The following is a 22,948-nucleotide window of genomic DNA, read 5'->3' as shown; positions in this document are numbered from 1 at the left end:
GTCTGCCTTTGCCTTCTATGCTTTCTCCTTTCCCACCCTCTACAACTTTTTTTTCCTTGCAAATGATTTCTTCCTATTTGCGATTCATTAACTTGCAATTAAGATGAGATTCATCTCCAACTATGGTCTCCCCAAGAATATTGGCAATTCAAGCTTATGTTTTTCACTCACTCAAAACACCTTTAAATGCAAATAACAGAGACCAGAGATCAAGATATGATAGGGGGTACAACCAGCCCACTTCCACATTTGGGATTCTGAATAGATACTTACTCCATTACTGGTATTTTGAGCAGAACGACCTGACCTGTACCGTTCAAACCTGGCAGAGTAAAGGAAAAGAAAGAACAAATGGGGAAAGGGATCAAACAACAATCTGCTAAGTGTTTGAGTATGAGGGAAATCTCAGTTGTCTGGGAGAGAAGAAGGATCTTGGTATTACTTGAAGAGGGCAGGAGCCCCCAATCTCTTTAGGGAGCTCATTAGGGAACACAAACACAATTTCACATGCCTTCCCAGAGTTAGGGGAGAGAGGCAGTAAGGAGGTATCTAGAGTAAACATATGCAGATTCTCTGACTTTCATCTCACACCATCAAGATGGAATATTTTGGGAAGTATATGTATTAGTAAGTGGTATGTAAAATTAGTTTATTACGAGCAATACCCACCATTTCCCAAACACTATCAGGCTACATACCAGCCTTGGCAACTTCCATTACCTCCCCCTATGATCTGAGGGTACCTCAGCATCCTATCTACAAAACGAAGGTAATAATCTTGGGACCCCTCACTATTATACAGGACTCTTATAAAGAATAATTAGTTAATGCCTATAATATCTACTCTCTCCCCACCTTTCTCTCTCCCAGCCAGTCCAGGGAGAAGGGGTCCAGGGAGAAAGGTACTGAATAAAGACAGAGGTCTATAACTATTTGGCTGATGGTTAAGTGGATTACTTCAACCAACTCTTTGAGAAAAGTGGATGGGACCACAAAGTCAAGATAGAGACTTCTGGGACCTCAACCTCTTGAAAAGATCCATGAAAGCCAGGGAGTAGCTACTGGATTGTCCTAATAGGAAGTGTCATTCCTGACCATTTGCTTGGGATTGTTTGGGCTCTGCTGGCTATAGAATCAAACCTCTTCTGATCCATAATCAAACCATTCTCATTCTAAATTGTTCAATAAGACATAAACTTAGTGTGTAGAGATGCATGTGTGTGTGTGTGTGTGTGTGTGTGTGTGTACAAGAATCTACAATTAAACAGAAAATGAAAAGGAAATTTAGTAGCTAGAAGCTTTGCACCAGACTTTTCTGTGCCTCTCTACCTACTCCATCACCTCCCTTCCCCCTTGCATCTCCAGTCCTCCCAGCTTGTTTTTGGGAAGAAAGAAGCTTCTATGATTTATTTTAAAGTTGGTGTGTTATCAGCTGTTGTGACTTCCTTCCTACACTTATCAATGTCTCTGTTTTTATGCTTCTGTTTTTATATACTCTTAGCAAAATAGAAAAAGAAATATTTTAAAAGTAAAATCTAGGTGGGATAATTCTTTAATGCAATGTGGCTTCAATCTCTCAGATGCAGTCACAAAAATGCAATTGAGGAATGAGGTAACTTTTAAGTTAACACTCCGCTATTAATATTCTTTTGTGTCATATGGTACAGAAGAAAACTGAATGGGTTGGATTGCACATGTCAATAATAAAGAAAAGAAAATCACTTGGTATCTTGTGAAAAAAATGCCACCTCAGGTATTTCTATCTAAATTGGGAATTTCTGATAGCTAGAATTTGTTCATGCTGCTTCAAATCAACAAAACTTTATAAAGTTCCTACTAAGTATGTGGTAGGATCTACCATTGAGGTCTTCAAACACCCACTGTGGGATTTCTTTACCTGTAAACTGGGAATAAAACACAAACTCCAAGTTTCCCCATACCCTACCAATCCACTGGAATGCTGGTTAGATGAACAGATTTATAAACATAACAGCTAGCAAAATTCACTGAGCTAGAGGTATGGAATGTATGGAATTATCATAATCAATTAAAGCTTCCTAAGCATCTACTGGCCTTGAAGTATGTTATTATTGTTACCAGTGATATTAATAATAATAGTAAAAATAATATCACCAAGTTAAGTTGGTTGATAATTAGTGGGTTATAAAGTACTGAAAACATGGTATGATAAAAAGGGCACTATATTGGAGATATGGGATGCTGGACCATGATTACAGATTTAAAGGTAAAAAAGCTCTAAGAAATCAGCCAGTCCAATCCTTTAATTTTAAAAACAAAGTGGGAAGTTAAATGGCCTGCCCTAGGTTACACAGGTGGGCAGCTGGGTGACACAGTGGACAGAATGCCAGACCTGGAATTAGGAAGACTCATCTTTTTGAGTTTACTTCTGGTCTCAGAAAGTTAATAGCCATATGCAAGTCACTTAACCTTGTTTGCTTTAATTCCTCATCTATAAAATGAGCTGAAGAAGGAAGCAGCAAAACATTCCAATATTTTTTTCCAAGAAAACCCCAGATGGAGTCACAAAGAGTTGGACACGACTGAAAAATTACTCAACCACCACAAGTCACACACATAATGAAAGTGGTAGGATTTGAATCCAAAGTTTTTGACACTAAATCTAGTACTCATTTCATCATTATTGTTCTCACTCAGAATACATGTGTGTTAATTTCTACCAGATGGCCAGAGAATCTTGGGCATGTTATTTAATTTCTAAGTGTCTTAATTTCCTCACCTGCAAAATGAATGGGTTGAACTGAAACAGGATTCTTAATTTTTTTGTGTGTGCCATGGATCCCTTCAGAGATCTGGGGAAGCCTAAGGACCCCCCCTCTCCTAATCATATTTTTAATGCACAAAAAAATGCTAAGGATTACCAAGGAAAATAGTGAAAATAAAGTGAAAATAAAGATGGAATTTCCCCATCCAACTTCACAGATCCTGTAAGATCTATCCACATCCATTGGCCACCAGAACTAAATAATAGCTAAGATTTCATCTAGTTCTAATATTTTTGGATTCTAGGAAATAACAAACAAGTCAGAGAGATTAATACAACAGTATTTTATACTGTATCTTCTATTTAAGCCTATGTTTGTGCACTAAAAGTTTTTTTTTTTAATTTAAACTTTTTTCTTTTTTTACTCTTTCCAAGTGAGGTCTTTAAGTGAGAAAAGGGGGATTCTTAATTTGTTACTGGTATTGAGCTATATTTGGTAAGTATAAAAAACAGAAAATGGTGTCTGTAGGTAATTTCTTTTCTTTTTTTGAAAAAAAAAATCCTTTTATAAATGTTTTTAGTTTTTTATGTCAACTATTTCCTGATATTCCCCTACCCCAACTGAATTCTCACTTCTAACAGAGTTAAGCAAAGTCAAGCAACAAAACAACTGCATCTGACAGGGTTTAGGTTCTCTTTTCTTTCCTCTTTCCTTATGCTTTCTTTTTCAAAGGCAGAATTTTATTACTCTCAGTGGCTCAGTGTCTAGAAATTCTAGACAAACTAGCATTTAAAAGCCAATCCTTTTTCTCAGTGATTTTTTTTTTTTTTATCCCTCTCAAACTTTTTAAAGGTTCAATAACTAAGAGTTACAAAAGCCCTGTGTTCCTATGCAACTCCCTAAACCTGGAGTGGGGAGGAGAAGAAGGGAGAAAGGTGAGCCAGGTGGAAAGGGAAGAAGAGGGGGAAGAATCAACAGAAACCTAACGGTGTGTATAAAGGGCAAATATTAATTCTGCATATCAATTTCCTATGGCTCAATTCCCAGGAGAATAAGATGCATTTCACCTGTCATCTGGTGACAAATTAGCATCTCTAATGAGTATTTTCCATTTCTAATTTCTCTCCCCCTTTGTTTATGAGAAAATCCCAAAGATATTATGCCAACAATCTCTTCACAGGGAAAAAAAGTTCCCACCTCTCATATCTGAGGAAGACATTATTTAAGTCATCGTTCACATGCAGCAATTCCTCGGTGACCTCTTCATTAGAAACTCTGGAGATGAGTTCCACAATTCTCTGCTGCATAGCTCTACAGGTCCTGTTCAATTCCTAAGGAATATAAGTAATACCTACTAGTTACCATTATAGCATTTAGATAAAACATTTTTATAGTAACCTACCTACTTCACAGGTAGATTTCTGACACTAAAAAAATTCATCAGCCTGCAAAAAATATTAATAATATATTTTTTACTTTCCAGTGCTTTTAGATACAATGTATTCCTGAAGACCATGTTTTAAAAGTATATCCATCATAAGCAAAATTTTTATTACAAAGACACTATATCCAGGATTTACTTAGTTGTCTTCAATTTTTTTGTATGTCACAAAAATGAAAATTAATGACTAGGTTGAGATTTTGAGAAATCAAGATCTTTATTTAAGGGTCAATATAAACATGGATAGTTAGGTGGTACCGTGGATAGGGTGCCTGGTCTGGAGTCAGGAAGACTCATCTTCTGGAGTTCAAATCTGACTTCAGATACTTATTAGCTATTTGACCCCAGGCAAGTCACTTAATCCTGTTTGCTTCAATTTCCTCATCAGTAAAATGAGTTGGAGAAAGAAATGGCAAACTACTCCAATATCTTTGCCAAATAGTCACAAAGAGCAAGACACAATAAAGCAACTGAACAACATATGATCAGAGAAGTGTAAAATGGCAAGAAATAGAGACTATCTGTGACAAATAATCCCTATGACTCCAAGTGTATTTTTCCCACTGATCTTTACATCATCTCAAAGCATTCTTCTTCTTGTTTGTCTAATCATAATCTTTGGCCATTATATCCTTTCCTTTGCCTAAGATCCCTACCTCTGTTCTTTCTTTTCATTGTGCTTCTCAATGCCTCTTCCCCATAATTCCCTCCCAGGATGTTACCTCTCCTGGCTACACTCTCCTTCCTTCTCTGTCTTGACCTATTGAGAAAATCCAATTAACTATATTGTACTCCACTTTCATAGCCTTTACCCTTTACTAAAGTTAACAATGACCAGTTGTGTTTGTTTTTTCCACTTAGTAGTATGCAATTCCCCGCCCCCCCCCTTACATGGTGGTTCTTGACATTTACTTTTGTAAGTTTTTTTTTCTCCTTCCCTCTTTCCATTCCCCCTTCCCAAGATGGCAAGCAATCTGATAGGTTCTACATATACAAAATGGTGTATTTTAAAAAGAAATTATCAACACCTTTGGTTTTTACATTGCCCAAGTTTGTTCCTGTCTAATTCTTCCTTCTCCCTCACCATAAGGAAGCCTACCTCTTATAACTATTAAAAAACAAAAAAACAAAAACAAACAAAAAAAAATAAGTTATGGCATTCATATGAATGTTATGGAATATTATTTTTTTATATGAAACAATCAGCACGATGATTTCAGAGAGGCCTGGAGAGACTTACAGGAACTGATGCTAAAGAAGAGCAGAACTCTCTTCATTAGAAGACCATTGGAACTGGCCTGAATTATCTCATTGTTGAAAAGAGCCACATCTATCAGAATTGATCATTGTATAATCTTGTTGCTGTGTCTTGTATTGAAGAGAGCCATCTACACCCAGAGAGAGGACTGTGGGGTTTGAGTGTAGATTACAACATAATATTTTTACTCTTTGTGCTGTTTGCTTGCATTTTGTTTCCTTTCTCAATTTTTTTGATCGGATTTTTCTTGTGCAGACCGATAATTGTATAAATATGTATACATATATTGGATTAACATATATTTTAACATGTTTAATATACATTGGATTACTTGCTATCTAGGGAATGGTAGAAAGAAAGGGGGAAAATTTGGAACATAAGGTTTTGCAAGAGTCAATGTTGAAAAATTATCCATGCATATATTTTGAAAATAAAAAATGCTTTAATATAAAAAAAGAAAAGAAAAGAAAAAGAACAAGTAGAAAAAAACCAATGAATACATTTTAAAAAATCTGACTATGTGTCATGTTTCATACCCATTGGCATTACTCTCCCTTTTTTCCCCCAACTTTGGCCTCTGCAAAGTTGTTTTCTTTGGGACCAATCTTATTCTTTGTAATTTTGCAACAATTATTTTCTTTTTCTTTTTTTAAATTATAGCCTTTTATTTACAAGATATATGCATGGGTAATTTTTCAGCATTGACAATTGCAAATCCTTTTGTTCCAATTTTTTCCCTCCTCCCCACCCCCTTCCCCAGATGACAGGTAGACCAATACAAGCAACAATTATTTTCAGTTATTCTGTTGTTCTTTACATTTATATTGTTACAATCTATGCACAAATATGTATATACACATATACTTTTCCTGGCTTTGTTTACTTCATTTTGATTAATTAATTTCATTTCATATAAATCTTTCCATGTTTCTCATATAGTATTTTCTATATCAGTGACCTTCTTGGAATATAATAATATCTTAATTATCAAATCCAATAGCCTTTAAAAATTTTTTTTCATTCTGAACTTAACAAAAAACAATTTAAAACAACAGTATTTCTTTATACATAGAATACAAAAGAGTATCGTATATGAAACTACAGATATTTGTTATGTATACCAATTTTCTTTTTAAAGTACAGAATAAGTTAAATTCATAGCTTTCAAAGCCATCGCAGCTGTCTGTACTTTTCCCCAGCCTTCCTCCTATCCTATTCTGTGTATTAAACAAACAAACATACATAGGGGGCAGATATATGGCACAAAGTATAGAGTACAGGTCCTGGAATCAGGAAGACAAGTTCTGTTTTGGCTTCAGACACTTGTCACTTAATAGTCACTGTGTGATCCTGGGCAAGCCACTTAAAGAGTTAAATATTTCTGGCAGCACTTGCCTGTGCTGCTTTGCACAACTTCACTCAAGTCTTGGTTCAGAACACACATGTGCATTTTTCACTGGGCATACAATAATGCTGCCAGAAACACTTTAGCTTGGATTTGAGAGGGTTTGCAAATCTTTTGAGTTTGCAAACAATCAACAAAAATCTGCCTTTTCTCCTTTTTACCCAACTTCCCTCTACTCCTAATTGAGAATGAAAGAAAAACAAAACTACTGCTACAAACACATGCAATTAAGCAAAACAAATTTCCACATTGGCTAGATCCAAAATATATTTATACATTGGAGATTGGTGGTTGGTGATCACACTGATCAAAGTTCTTAATTCTTCCAAAATTGTTTTAGTCTGCATCAGTCCACCTAAATCATTTCTTTTCTGGGCAGCTGGATGATGAATGAATAGCGTGCTGGGTGTGGAGCAAGAAGTTGTTGTCGTCCAGTTGTTTGTCAATCATGTTGGACTTTTTGTCACCCCAAATGGGGTTTTCTTGGCAAAGATATTGGAATAATTTGCCATTTTTCTCCCCAGCTCATTTTAAAGATGAGGAAACTGAAGCAAACAGGGTAGAGTGACTTGCTTAGGGTCTAACACTAGTAAGTGTCTGAAATCACATTTGAATTAAAATCTTACTGATTTCAGGCTGGTGGTCTATCCACTGTATCACTTAGAGGCCCCAAGAATCAGGAAAATCTAAATTCAAATTTGGCCTCACAGACCTATTAGTTGGGTAATTTTGGGCAAGTCACTTAACCTCTGCCAGTTTCCTCAATTGTAAAATGGGAATCAAAATAGCCTTCCTACAATAGTTTAATAAGGATAATATTTGTAAACAATTAGTATAGTGCCTGGCACATAATAAGCACAATGGAAATATTACAATAAACAGACAAAAGATATGAATAATTTTCAGATGAATAAATTAAAGCATTTCTAGTCATATGAAAAAATACTCTAAATCAATCTTGATTTGAGAAATTCAAATTAAGACAACTCTGAGGTACTACCTCATACCTCTCCAATTGGCTAAGATGACAGGAAAAGAGCATGATAAATTTTGGAGGAGATGTGAAAAAATTGGGACACTAATACATTGTTGATGGAGTTGTGAACTGATCCAATCATTCTGCAGAGCAATTTGGAACTATGACAAAGGGTTATCAAAATGTGCATACTTTTTGGTTCAGCAGTATCTCTACTGAACTTGTATCTCAAGTAGATCATACAAAAGGGAAAAGGACTCACAAGTACAAAATATGCCAGACCTTTTCGTAGTGACAACGAAGTGGAAAATGAGTGGATGTCCATTATTTGGGGAATGGATGAACAAGCTATGGAGTATGAATGGAATATTATTCTATAAGAAATGATCAGCAGGATGATTTCAGAAAGGCCTGGAGAGACTTGTGTGAACTGATGCTAAGTAAGGAGAACATTGTACACAGCAATAGCAAGATTATGTGACAAACCACTCTGATGGACTTGACTTTTTTCAACAATGAGGTAATTCAAGGCAATCTTGTGATAGAAAAAGCCACCCACATCCAGAGAGAGAACTTTGGAGATTGAATGTGGATCACAACATAATATTCTCAACTTATTTGTTGTTAGCTTGCTTTTTTTTTCTTTTTTCATTTTTTTTTTCCTTTTTGACTTGATTTTAATGTGGAAATATGTATAGAAGAACTGCAGATGTTTAATATATATTGGATTACTTGCTGTCTAGTGGAAGCAGTGGGGAAAAGGAGAAAAATTTGAAACACAAGGTTTTGTAAGGGTAAATGTTGAAATCTTTATATATTTTGAAAACAAAAAGCTAATCTTTAAAAAATAGCTTCATTAGGAACAAAAAATCAGCTATTTATTACTATTATTTTTTAGAGCATAATGTTATTTCATCACATTTGTTGCTATAATCTGTTCAGCTTTTTCTCAAATGATGGGAAACATCCTCAGATTCTGATTCTTTGTTAACTCAAAAGGAGTTATAAGTATTTTTGTACATTCCTAAAATTTTTGTACATCCTTGAATATATAACTTTCTTTTAATTCTCTATTCTCTTCTCTATTTCCTTAAGTGAAACCTATTTCTGTATCCAACTATAATTGGATAATCTATAATTCTTCCTTCCTCTAACCAGTTCAGATAAGAGTGAGGTTGGTCACCCCTTCCCACCCGCTCTTCTTTGTTTGCAGTCTACTTGTAAACACTAATAACATGAAGTAATTTTTTCTTAAATTTATTTTTCTTTTCCCCCTAGTATATTCCTCTTCCCCTGTCTTTCCATTCATCTCTTCCGATCATCAATACATAAAAGAACAAGTTCAGGCCTTCTAGGATTCCTGATAATGACAAGGTTTAGAGCAGATACATTATCTTCCCTATATTAGATTGTAAGCAATTCAACCTTGTTTAGTCCTTTATCATTGTTGATTTGTGTTTACTTTTTTATATTTCTCTTAACTTTTCTGTATTTGAACTTCAAAGTTTCTATACACCTATATTCTTTTCATGAAGGAATATTTGAAAGTCCTTTTATTTCATTAAAGGTCCATTTTATCCTCCAGTGGTATCATACTCACTTTGGTTGAGTAAAATATTCTTGGCTGAAAATCTTCTGGTATAGTATATTCTAAGCCTTGTGCTCCTTTATAAATGGAAGCCACTAACTTGTGTCTAATTCTGTACTTTTTTTTTTTTTTTTTTTTGACCTGAAAGCTCTTGATTTTGACTATGGAGTTCTTGAGAGTTTTCATTTTGGGGTTTCTTTCAAGAGGTGACAGTGGATTCTTTCTTTTTCTACTTTGACCTCAGATTCTAAGAAAATCTTGGAAGTCTACTTTCAAGATATCCTGAAATACAATGTCTAGACTTTTTTGGGTTGTTGGTATTCAGATAGCTCAATAATTCTTTTTTATTTATTTATTTTTATTTTTTGCTGAGGTAATTGGGATTAAGTGACTTGCACAGCTAGGAAGTATTAAGTGTCTGAAGTCAATTTTGAACTCAGGTCCTCCTGACTTCAGGGCTGGTGCTCTATGCACTATGTCACCTAGCTGCCCCTTAGTTCAATGATTTTAAAAATCTTTTTTCTTCTACTTGTTTTCAAAGTCAGTTGTTTTTGCTATGAAATATCTTACATTTTCTTCTATATTTTCAATCTTTTGATTTTCTTTTAATACTTCTTATTGTCTCCTGGAGTCACTGGTTTCTCTATCTGGTTCAATCCTATTTTTCGGGGAGTTTGTTGAGTGGCAAGGTTTTGTACATCTAGAGTCAAGCTATTAATCCCTTTCTGAATCTTTCTTACAATGCTTCTGTTTCTTTTCCATAACCTTTGTTTTATCCTCTTTCGGAATTTCAGTTGAATTTGTGCCCAAGTTGTGTTTTTCTTTGAAGTTTTGCTTAGAGATGTTTTGGAGCCATTCTCTTCCTCATGCTTATTTCTTGAGTATCTTTATCATCAAAATAGCTTTTTTTTTTTTTAATTAATAATTTTTTATTATATATATATATTTTATAATATTATCCCTTGTATTCATTTTTCCAAATTATCCCCCCCTCCCTTTATTCCCTCCCCTCGATGACAGGCAATCCCATACATTTTACATGTGTTACAATATAGTCTAGATACAATACATGTGTGTGAATATCATTTTCTTGTTGCACAATAAACATTAGATTCCGAAGGTACATGCCACCTGGGCAGACAGATATTAGTGCTAACAATTTACATTCACTTCCCAGTGTTTCTTCTCTGGGTGTAGCCACCTCTGTCCATCATTGATCAACTGGAAGTGAGTTGGCTTTTCTTTATGTTGAAGATTTCCACTTCAATCAGAATACATCCTCATACAGTATTGTTGTTGAAGTGTATAGTGATCTTCTGGTTCTGCTCATTTCACTCAGCATCAGTTGATTTAAGTCTCTCCAGGCCTCTCTGTATTCCTCCTGCTGGTCATTTCTTACAGAGCAATAATATTCCATAACTTTCATATACCATAATTTACCCAACCATTCTCCAACTGATGGACATCCATTCATCTTCCAGTTTCTAGCTACAACAAAAAGAGCTGCCACAAACATTTTGGCACATATATGTCTCTTACCGCTCTTTAGTATTTCTTTGGGATATAAGCCCAGTAGTAGCGCTGCTGGGTCAAAGGGTATGCACAGTTTGATAACTTTTTGGGCATAATTCCAGATTGCTCTCCAGAATGGCTGGATTCTTTCGCAACTCCACCAGCAATGTATTAGTGTCCCAGTTTCCCCACATCCCCTCCAACATTCATCATTATTTGTTCCTGTCATCTTAGCCAATCTGACAGGTGTGTAGTGGTATCTCAGAGTGGTCTTAATTTGCATTTCTCTGATCAGTAGTGATTTGGAACACTCTTTCATGTGAGTGGATATAGTTTCAATTTCTTCATCTGAGAATTGTCTGTTCATATCCTTTGACCATTTATCAATTGGAGAATGGTTCGGATTCTTATAAATTAGGGTCAGTTCTCTATATATTTTGGAAATGAGACCTTTGTCAGAACCTTTGTTTTTTAAAATATTTTCCCAATTTGTTACTTCCCTTCTAATCTTGTTTGCATTAGTATTATTTGTACAGAAACTTTTTAGTTTGATGTAATCAAACTCTTCTATTTTGTGATCAATAATGATCTCTAGTTCTCCTCTTGTCATAAATTCCTTCCTCCTCCACAAGTCTGAGAGGTAGATTATCCTCTGTTCCTCTAATCTATTTATTATCTCCCTCTTTATGCCTAAATCATGGACCCATTTTGATCTTATCTTGGTATATGGTGTTAAGTGTGGATCCATATCTAATTTCTGCCATACTAATTTCCAGTTTTCCCAACAGTTTTTTCCGAATAATGAATTTTTATCCCTAATGTTGGTATCTTTGGGTTTGTCAAAGATTAGATTGCTATAGATGTACCCTTTTTTTGTCCTTTGTATCTAATCTGTTCCACTGATCTACCGGTCTATTTCTTAGCCAATACCAAGTGGTTTTGGTGACTGCTGCTATATAATATAGCTTTAGATCAGGTACACTTAGACCACCTTCCTCTGAGTTTTTTTTCATTAGTTCCCTTGCAATTCTCGACCTTTTATTCTTCCATATGAATTTTGTTGTTATTTTTTCTAGGTCATTGAAATAGTTTCTTGGGAATCTGATTGGTATAGCACTAAATAAATAGATTAGTTTGGGGAGTATTGTCATCTTTATTATATTCGCTGGGCCTATCCAAGAGCACTGAATGTCTTTCCAATTATTTAAATCTGATTTTATTTTTGTGGCAAGTGTTTTGTAATTTTGCTCATATAATTCCTGACTTTTCTTTGGTAGATGGATTCCCAAATACTTTATACTCTCAACATTTGTTTGGAATGGAATTTCTCTTTGTATCTCTTGCTGTTGCATTTTGTTAGTGATATATAAAAATGCCGAGGATTTATGTGGATTTATTTTGTATCCTGCCACTTTGCTGAAATTTTGAATTATTTCTAGTAGCTTTTTAGCAGAGTCTTTGGGGTTCTCTAAGTATACCATCATGTCATCTGCAAAAAGTGATAGTTTGATTTCCTCATTTCCTACTTTAATTCCTTCAATCTCTTTCTCAGCTCTTATTGCCGAGGCTAGCGTTTCTAGTACTATATTGAATAGTAATGGTGATAGTGGGCAACCTTGTTTCACTCCTGATCTTACTGGGAAAGGTTGCAGTTTATTTCTATTGCATATTATGCTTACTGAAGGTCTTAAATATATGCTCCTGATTATTCTAAGGAATAGTCCATTTATTCCTATACTCTCAAGAGTTTTTAGTAGGAATGGATGTTGGATTTTGTCAAATGCTTTTTCTGCATCTTTTGAGATGATCATATGGTTCTTATTAATTTGATTATTAATATGGTCAATTATATTAATAGTTTTCCTAATATTAAACCAGCCCTGCATTCCTTTTATAAATCCTACTTGATCATAGTGTATTATCCTGGAGATGATTTTCTGAAGTCTTTTTGATAATATCTTATTTAAGATTTTAGCATCAATATTCATTAAGGAGATTGGTCTATAATTTTCTTTCTCAGTTTTCGATCTACCTGGTTTAGGTATCAGTACCATGTCTGTGTCATAAAAGGAGTTTGGTAGGACTCCTTCATCCCCTATTTTTAAAAATAATTTATATAACATTGGGGCTAATTGTTCTTTAAATGTTTGGTAGAATTCACATGTGAATCCATCTGGCCCTGGGGATTTTTTCCTGGGGAGTTGATTAATAGCTTGTTCTATTTCTTTTTCTGAAATGGGACTATTTAAGCAATTTATCTCCTCCTCTGTTAATCTAGGGAGCCTATATTTTTGGAGGAAGTCATCCATTTCACTTAAGTTATCAAATTTATTGGCATAAAGTTGGGCAAAGTAACTCCTTATTATTTCTCTAATTTCCTCTTCATTGGTGGAAAGATCCCCCTTTTCATTTGTAAGACTATCAATTTGATTTTCCTCTTTCTTTTTTCTGATCAAATTTACCAAAGGTTTATCTATTTTATTGGCTTTTTCATAAAACCAACTCTTGGTTTTATTTATTAATTCAATAGTTTTTTTACTTTCAATATTATTGATTTCTCCTTTTAATTTTTGTATTTCAAGTTTAATTTTTGGTTGGGGGATCAAAATAGCTTTTTATGGTGGAGTTCTTTTTTTGTTTTATCATCTTCCAGTCTACTTTCTTTCTTTCTTTTTTGTTGTTGAGGCAATTGGGGTTAAGTAACTTGCCCAGGGTCATACAGCTAGGAAGTGTTAAGTCTCAGGCTGGATTTGAATTTAGATCCTCCTGACTTCAGGGCTGGTGCTGCTCTATCCATTGCGCCACCTGCTACTCTCTAGCCTACTTTCAGATTTCAAACTTGATGTTAGGCCCCGGCTCAGTATACCTATGGAGGAAAGATCTTATCTGATCTTGCTTCTTGCTTCCTTAAGGTATTTGAATGTTGTTATTCCATATTCTCAAGAACAGATTAAGCTGGGGAGCTGCATGATTTTAGTCCTCCTAAAGTGATATGATCCAGAACAAGATCTGATTGTTGCCCCTCTGGTCTAGGCTCTGCAAATTACTGACCTTGGTTTTATTCTGAGCACTAGTACTCTGTTGATTGAGTCAGCCAATTTTGGTCAGCTGAGAAGCTTTTCTAATCTAGAGTCACAAAATTGTAGGCTTCTCTTTGGTCTGGGATTTCTGTTCTACTTATAACTCTATAAGCTTCAGATTGTGCTACAAGGTAGCACTGAGACTCTGCTTGGTTCCTACTATCTGAATCACACCAACTGCTTGCTTTAGAATGTGCTCCTTTTTTGGTACATTGCCCAGGATCTTCCCTACTTGGGAATACCACCACCAGGTGCAAGCCATTTCCTCAGTCTGCCCTTAATCTCTAACCTAAAACTGGGTAGTTGGTATTTCTCATTGCAATGCCTCAATTATAGTTCTGGGGGTACCCAGCATAGATTTCGGACCTTTTCTTGCTCTCGTACACAGCCTTTATCTGGGTACTGGGAACTGGATTTGGCCTAATCCCACCTCTAATGTCTACAGACCTATCTGTTTCCTATGCTAATAGGGCCTGGACAAGTGACTTACCTTGATTTTTTTCTTGTATTTCCTTATTAGGTAGGGTACGTTTTTGAGATATTTGTAGTTTGAGGAAAAGCTGGAAGTTACTGTTTCCTCTACTCTGCTATCTTGGTTCTACCTTTATTATTATTATTTTTTTGTTTTATTTTGCCTTTTTTTTTTTTAAACAGATCTCTATGTCCAATTTCTGTCTAATGACTTACTATCAACACAGGGAAAGGGGAGTGGGAAAACATATTCACTTTTCTCTACATCCAACACTGAATAACAAAATAAAGCAGACTCCTAGCCCAAAGAGCCTTCTTAGCCTGCTGTTTTCTCTTAAAAAACACAAAACTACACCTCAATCTGTTGCTACAAACCATAAATAAATATGCCTTAGAGAGAAAGAAAGGAATCAAGAGGCCATGGAGGCAACAAAAGAAGCCTCTGGTACTCAGTGTGTGTTAGGAGAGAGATGAACACATATATGCATGTAGAACACAGGAAGCTAGATCTGCTCTTTAAATCCCAAAGTGATTGACTACCCATCCAGGTGGTTATTCCTCTCAGTCTTTTATCTACCCTATTTTAAACCTTAATAAAACAGGGAAGAAAAATGGCAATGAGGGGAAGGATGATCCAAATCTCTAATCTCCTGAACCATGAGAATACTGATCAGGTCTAGGCATTTCACTTCCTGATTTGGAGGAGAAAGTTGGCACAGTATTCAAGGAAGGTGATTCAGAGCTTCAGTACCACATAGCAGAGTTTGGGGCTCAAACGCTGCTACAATCCCAAGAGTCACCAGGCTCCCTAGATTGAGGAGACTTTGGGAGCAGCCACCATCCCCTGAAACATAGGAGGAATCCTATCTTCTGCTAGGAAAACAAAATATAGCCAATAAGTCAGATTCCAACCCCAGCAGCACCAAATAAATTAGAGAGGAGAATGGGAGAGAGTGTGGGGTGGGGGGAAGATTCTAGAGATCTCTTTATCCTATGGTGAAATCAAGAAATTGTGAAAGGAACAAGAGAGAGGAAAGAAAGAGTGCTCTGGTTCAGTCAAAATAATGTGTGAAGGATCTAATTGCTCTCTTTTTAAAAAAATAGTAACTTTTTATTTTTCAAAATATATGCAAAGATAGTTTACAACATTCACTCTTGCAAAACCTTGTGATCCAAATTTTTTTTTCCTTCCCTCTCCATCTCCTCTTTCCCCTAGACAGCAACCTTCCAATAGGTTAAACATGTACAATTCTAAATATATTTTCAGAATTATCATGTTGCACAAGAAAGATCAGATCAAAAAGGAAAAAAAAAAGATAAAGAAAAAATAAACAAGTAAACAACAACAATAAAAAGGGTGAAAATACTGTTATGATCCACATTCAGTCCCCACAGTTCTCTCTGGGTGCAAATGACTCTCTCAATCACAAGTCTATTGGAAATGGCCTGAATTAGAGCCAAGTTCATCACAATTGAAGGATCTTCCATTCTTGTTTATAATTCCTGTCAAAGCCCTATAGTCCCTAATGGTAACAAGGAGAGGTCAGGGAGCCAAAGGAGGATGGGCTAAGATGGCAGATCCTCAACTTTCACCCCTGGTTGAACTCCTCATTAGATGGGTTCTCCTCTACTGCTTTTCTCTTCCCAACAGTTTTGGGAGTATTAGAGTTTAAAGATTTCATCTTCCTGGTCCCATAGGGTGGTATGGTTTAAGTCAAGGGTACAGAATCCAGTACTGTCCATTGCTACTTTAGGAGGGCAAAATCCAAGTAGGAATGAAGATCTTCTCTAGGTACCGCACTTTCACCTTTTTTTCCAGCTTCCTGATAGCATCCGTCTTCCATAAACTATCTGTGAGTCAATTTTTTTTATCATTATAGCTTTTTATTTACAAAACATATGCATGGGTAATTTTTCAACACTGACCCTTGCAAAACCTTCTGTTCCCACTTTTCTCTTCCCTCCCCTCCCCTCTCCCCTAGGTAGCAAGTAGTCTAATACATGTTAAATATGTTAAAGTATATGTTAAATACTATGTGTGTCTATATATATATGTATATATATATACATATATGTATATATGTATACACACACACACACAGACACACACACACATTTATGCAGTTATCTTGCTGCACAAGAGAAATTGGATCTAGAAAGAAGGTAAAAAGAAAACCTGAGAGGGAAAACAAAAGTGCAAGCAAATGATAACAGAAAGAGTGGAAATGCTATGTTGTGGTCCACACTTATTTCCCAGTGTTCTTTCTCTGGGTGTAGCTGATTCTCTTCATTACTGAACAATTGGAGCTGATTTGGATCATCTCATTGCTGAAGAGAGCCACATTCATCAGAATTGATCATCATATATAATCTTGTTGTTGAAGTATATAATGATCTCCTGGTCCTGCTCATTTCACTCAGCATCAGTTCATGTAAGTCTCTCCAGGCCTTTCTGAAATCATCCTGCTGGTCATTTTTTACAGAACAATAATATTCCATAATATTCATATACCATAACTTACTCAGCCATTCTCCAATTGATGGGCATCCACTCAGTTTCCAGTTTCTGGCCACTACAAAGAGGGCTGCCACAAACATTCTTGCATATACAGGTCCCTTTTCCTTCTTTAAAATCTCTTTGGGATATAAGCCCAGTAGTAACACTGCTGGATCAAAATTTGATAACTTTTTTGAGCATAATTCCAAATCGCTCTCCAGAATGGCTGACCCTGTTTTTCTTTATATCATTTTTCTTTAATATTATTGTAGATTATTCTGCTTCTGCTTTACACTTTATCACTTTATACAGACCATCTGAGGATTCTTTGATCATCTTTATCTTTTCTCATTCCATTGTCTTGATTCCTCTCCTGTCATGTCTACTAACAGTAGGTGATCCTAAAACTCTGCCTTGGGCTCTCTTCTCTTTTCCTTCTGTACTTTCTCATTTGGTGATCTCATCAACTCCCATTGAGTTCAATGATCATCTCTATCCAAATGATTCATAGATTTATACATCCACTTCTAGTCTCTCTCCTGAGCTACTGTCATATATCATCAACTATTTCTAGGACATCTTAATCTGGATATCCTATGGGCCTCTCATACTCAGCATATTCAAAACAAAACTCATCTTTCCCTCAAAATTCTATTTTCTTCTTTATTTTCCTAATACTGTTTGAGGATATCCTCCCAGCCATCCATGTCCACAATCTCAGTTTCATCTTTGACTCCTCACTTCTAACACCCCAAAAAGGGGGAAAAAAAAGAAAGAAAAAATAAGCAAGCAAACAACAACAAAAAGAACAATTTTCCTCAGTCTCTCAGCTAATAGTGTCATCCCCCTTAGATCACCATCTGTATACATATGTATGTATGAACACACATACACACATTTTTGTATACCTAGTTATTTATATATATTTTTTTCACTAGAAATTATACTTCTTGAGGACAGGAACTGTTTTTGCCTTTTTTTTTTTTTTTTTTTTGCATCCTCAGTGTTTATTGTAAGTGTTTAATAGTAATAGTAAATGTTTAAGAATAGTTTAGATATTACATACAAAACACTTAAATGTTTGTTGCCAGATTGCCCAGCCTATTAATAACCTTTATTTTAATATCCAATTAGTTCAACAATATAATTCTCATTTGTATTGAAGAAAAATTTGAACAAAAATTCCCCACTTGACAAAGGATCCTCATTTGACTGTCAAATGATTTATATATTATTTCACACCTGTAGTCCTATAGTATCTTTACTGAAAGGGGGGAAAAAAAGTGTTTTCATCTTTTTTTCCCCTCTGAGACCAAAACTAGACTTCTGATTTTGCCATCACTTCTTCAGTCATAACTCAAAGCTTTGGGGGCTCTCTGTTTTTTTATATCCTTGGTAATTGGTATTTGCATTGAGTTGAGAGCTGCTTTAGCAGATATTTGAATTTAATATTTTATGCTTTGCTAATTGTTTTCACATCTATTACTTCATTTCATCTCACAATGGATCCTGGCTCAAGGGAGACACCAAAGCTAGAATTTTTGACAAATGACATAATCAGATCAACAAATAAGTCTTAATAGTGGTATGCAGGATAAAATCGGAGGCAGGAAAGAATGAAGGTGTAAGACCTTTTGGGAAGATATTGTAATAGTTGAAAGATAGGGGTGAATAAGATTGCCAAAAGGGAAAGTATAGAGAGAGATCAGAAGACTACTGGGACATACTCCTGGGAAACACATATATTCATCAGTAAGGAAGGAGATGAGAAAGCAGTAAAGGATACAGAAAAAGAGCAATTAGAGAGGTAAAAGTAGAACCATAAGAATATAATATTTCTGAAGCTGAATGAGAAGAGAATAGAATGGAGTGGATCAATAGTGTCAATTTAGGTGGATAAGGCCTGAAAAAAAAGGCCATTGGATCTAGCAATTAAGAGATTATTTGTGAATTCAGAAAGCAGTTTCAGGATGGTGGTAATGACAGAGATCAGACTGAAAGGATTTGAGGAGACATTAGGTAATAAGGAAATATAAATGACTGAAGGTAGAGAAAAAGGGAGGGAGAAAAGAGAATAATGAGGAAGGGAGGAAGAGAGAAATAGCCAGAGACAGCCAGAGTGAGCCAGAGCCAGAGTAAGAGTCAGAGAAGGGATTCGTTGTATAAGCTAGAATAATAGTAGTTCACATTTATGTGATACTTTAGTACTTTACATATTTTGATCTTCATAACAATACTAGGAGATAGAGTTTTTAGGGATATTATCTCCTTCTAAAGAAAGATAGGGAAACTGAGGCCTAGAGAGATTGTTACTTAAAGTCATATAGATAGTAAATGTCTGAGATAGAATTCAAACCTAGATTTTTCTCTTAGGTGAAGAATTCTATCTGCTATGTCATATTTATTATCACTCCACATGAAGGAAATACTTTAAAAAAAAGAAATTATAAAGAAAATTATTTTAAAACAATTCTTTGGTCTATATATGTATAATTTTACCATTTATTAAAGATGAAAGCAAAGTCACATACTTATGAGATAGATGTACTTATTTTTAAAGAATATTTTTATTTACTTATTTTTCTCAGTAATATTATATTTTTCCAAATATGTTTGATAGTTTTCAACATTCATTTCTATAAAATTTTGTGTTCTTTTTTCAATCCTCTCTTGATAGAATTAAATAAGAGAAAAAAATTAAATAAGAGAATACTGTGAACATATAGTATCCATATTTTAGCAAAACTTTGATAATAAGAACTTTTTGTTTTTCAAAATACATGCAAAGGTAGTTTTCAACATTTACTCTTGCAAAACCTTTTGTTTCATATTTTTCTCTCTCTTCCCTAGACAGCAAATAATCCAATATAGGTTAAATATGTGCAATTCTTCTAAACATATTTCCACATTTATCATGCAGCACAAGAAAAATCAGATCAAAAAGGAAAAAAAAGAAAGAAAGGGAAAAAAAAAAAACAACAAGCAAACATCAATTAAAAAGGTGAGAATACTAAGTTGGATACACATTCAGTGCCCATAGTCTTCTCTCTGGATGCAAATGGCTCTCTCTATCACAAGTCTATTGGAATTGGCCTGAATCACCTCATTGTTGAAAAGAGTCAAGTTCAGGGGCAGCTAGGTGGCACAGGGGATAGAGCACCAACCCTGAATTCAGGAGGACCCGAGTTCAAATTTGGTCTCAGACACTTAACACTTCCTAGCTGTGACCCTGGGCAAGTCACTTAACCCCCCATCCTCAGGAAAAAAAAAAAGTCAAGTTCTTGATAAAGTATTTTAAATCATTCTTGTGGAGAAGATGGAGAGATATGACAGAATTTGAAGGGATAACTAATAAACTGGGTGACTGAATTGGGATCCAAATCCCAATGAGCTGAGTACTGGAGTAAATCATTAGTAATAAACTTAATTTCAAAGTTTTGCAGTTAGGTACAAACAAATAAACTTTGCAAGATTAAGGAGGCATTAGATAGCAGTTATTCTGAAAAAGAGCTAAGTGTTTTAATGGATTAGAAATTCAATATGAACCAGCATTTTGACATAGCATGCAAAAAATTAATAAGATTTTGGGCTCAAAAACAGTATAATTTCCAGGAATAGGAAGGTGATAGTTCTATGACACTCTGATCTGTCAAGTTTCATTTAGAGCACTGTATTTGGTTCCAAGCACCATGGCTTAAGAAGGATATTGATAAGCTGAGGAATGTCTAGCAGTCCCTGTCATATGAGGATCAATTAGACATGTGGCTCAGGGTAGGGATAGGGGGAAGGAAGGGAAATAACATCATGATGGCTGTTATCAAATATTGGAAGAGCCATTATGGAAAAGAGAAATAAGGGCTAAACTCAGAACAATAGACAGAAGTTATGAAGAAGACAATTTAGACTTGACATCTGAAGCTTCCTAACAATTAAGGTTTTCCCAAAATGTGGAATAAGCTGCTTCAAGGGTTCTTCCTCTTTGAAGGTTTTTAAGCAAAGGCTGGATAGTCAAGTATGTTATTGTGGGAATTTCTTGCAACTTAAAAAAATTGTTTTTTCTAATTATATATAAAACTATTTTATTTTTTTAAAAAGTGAGTTCCGAATTCTCCTTCCTTGCTACTGTTAAATTCTGTGATTTTGTGAATCAATGGCAAGAGAAAGTCTAAAGATCCATAAGAAGAAGAGAATGCCTGTTAAGAGTAACATTTTCTTTTTCTTCCCCCCCCCCCCCCCCCCCGAGGCTGGGGTTAAGTGACTTGCCCAGGGTCACACAGCTAGGAAGTGTTAAGTGTCTGAGACCAGATTTGAACTCGGGTCCTCCTGAATTCAAGGCTGGTGTTCTATCCACTGGGCCACCTAGCTGCCCCCTTAAGAGTAACATTTTCAAAAAGGAGAGAGGGGGTGCAATCAAGGGCTCAAGTCATGAATTAGCCCTGGGGAGGAGTAGGGTTATGTATTTTATTTTATTTTTTGACATTTAAAAGGAAAGAAGAAAATAATAGATATAGTTTGTAAGCAGTTTCAAGAAAGAAGGAGAGTTGGGGGAGATCATGTTGGATGGCCTCAATCTTCTCAGTGGAGGATGAGACTGGGTCATTTATTTTAAGTATGTGTGTGAATGTGTCAGGGAGAAGGTTGGAGAGATGGTCTAGGGATAGATAGCTAATAGTGGAAAGAAAGAAGAAAAGATTTAGAATGATTCCTATGGGAAGTTTGGTAAGGAGTCAATAAACTATAATAGAAAAAATATTCTAATAATATATCTAATATCTAAACTATCTAACAGATAGAATAGAATTGCCTAGTTGTAAGTGGTGTAACGAATAGATAGAGGGCTAGGCATAGAATTAGGAAGACTTGAGTTCAAAACTGGTCTCAGACACTTATTAGTGATCCAGGGGAAATCACTTTTTTATTCATTTTTCCAAATTATCCCCTCCCTCCCTCCACTCCCTCCCCCCGATGGCAGGTAATCCCATACATTTTACATGTGTTACAATATAACCTAGATACAATATATGTGTGTAAATACCTTTTTCTTGTTGCACATTAATTATTAGCTTCCGAAGGTATAAGTAACCTGGGTAGATAGATAGTAGTGCTAACAATTTACATTCGCTTCCCAGTGTTCCTTCTCTGGGTATAGTTATTTCTGTCCATCATTGATCAACTGGAAGTGACCACTCCAATATCTTTGTCAAAAAAACCTAAAATCCACATTCAGTATGGTCCATGGGATCACAAAGAGTCAGCTATGACTGAACAACAACTAGCAATAGTACTGAGGGCCTAGCTGAACTCGTGTACCACAAATGTGTAGAATAAGACATCAGCTTGAATTGTTATTTTCTCTATTGATTATCAGCACTGGCACAGTGGATAGAGCACCAGCCTTGAATACAGGAGGACCTGAGTTCAAATTTGGTCTCAGACACTTAACACTTCCTAGCTGTGTTGTGTGACCCTGGGCAAGTCACTTAACCCCAGCCTCAGGGGGGGGAAAATGATTATCAGCAGTTATGGAATAGAAAAAGAGAAATCAAATGAAGCAGATTATACTGGGTTGAAGACTTGAAAGTAAGAAACAAGAGAAAATCTGAGAGACAAAGGAATTCTAAGGTATGAACATCAGTGGTAGAGTGGTGGGAAGGGATGTGTTTAAAGTTGGGTATGGAGGCAAGTGATACAGGGGAAATTGAGGGGAAAGATCAAAACCCTAGGGATTCTGTCTTTAAAGCTGGAGGGGACTTGAGGTTTTTCTAGTCTTCTCCCTCATTTTAAAACTGAAGCAAAGAGAAGTAAAGTGACCTGTCAAGTGAATGATAGAAGGGGATTAGAATTCAGGTTCTCTGACTCCAGAACCCATACAAGTTCACTATATACTAAACTTACTTTTCTCCAATGATGATTTTAGGTGTAGGAGTCCCTAAAACATTTTTTAAATTTCAATTTTACAATTACATGTAAAAAACA

The 22,948-nt window shown here is 35.5% G+C and overlaps 1 protein-coding gene across 4 annotated transcripts in view; it reads right to left on the bottom strand.

Moving 5' to 3' along the window:
* Positions 1-22,948, bottom strand: part of TOM1L2 (target of myb1 like 2 membrane trafficking protein) — a 167,064-nt gene that overhangs the window by 19,841 nt on the left and 124,275 nt on the right. For all 4 annotated transcript variants that reach the window (XM_074281569.1, XM_074281570.1, XM_074281572.1 and 1 more), the window contains 2 exons: positions 3,942-4,075; positions 274-322 (listed from right to left, as the gene is read on the bottom strand). In XM_074281569.1, the coding sequence (XP_074137670.1) occupies positions 274-322; positions 3,942-4,075 (183 nt within the window). The remainder of the gene's footprint in view (positions 1-273; positions 323-3,941; positions 4,076-22,948) is intronic.

This window comes from Sminthopsis crassicaudata, chromosome 1, assembly GCF_048593235.1.
Source record: "Sminthopsis crassicaudata isolate SCR6 chromosome 1, ASM4859323v1, whole genome shotgun sequence".
NCBI classification, from domain to species: Eukaryota; Metazoa; Chordata; class Mammalia; order Dasyuromorphia; family Dasyuridae; genus Sminthopsis; species Sminthopsis crassicaudata.
This window is presented reverse-complemented; position numbering and strand designations above follow the sequence as displayed.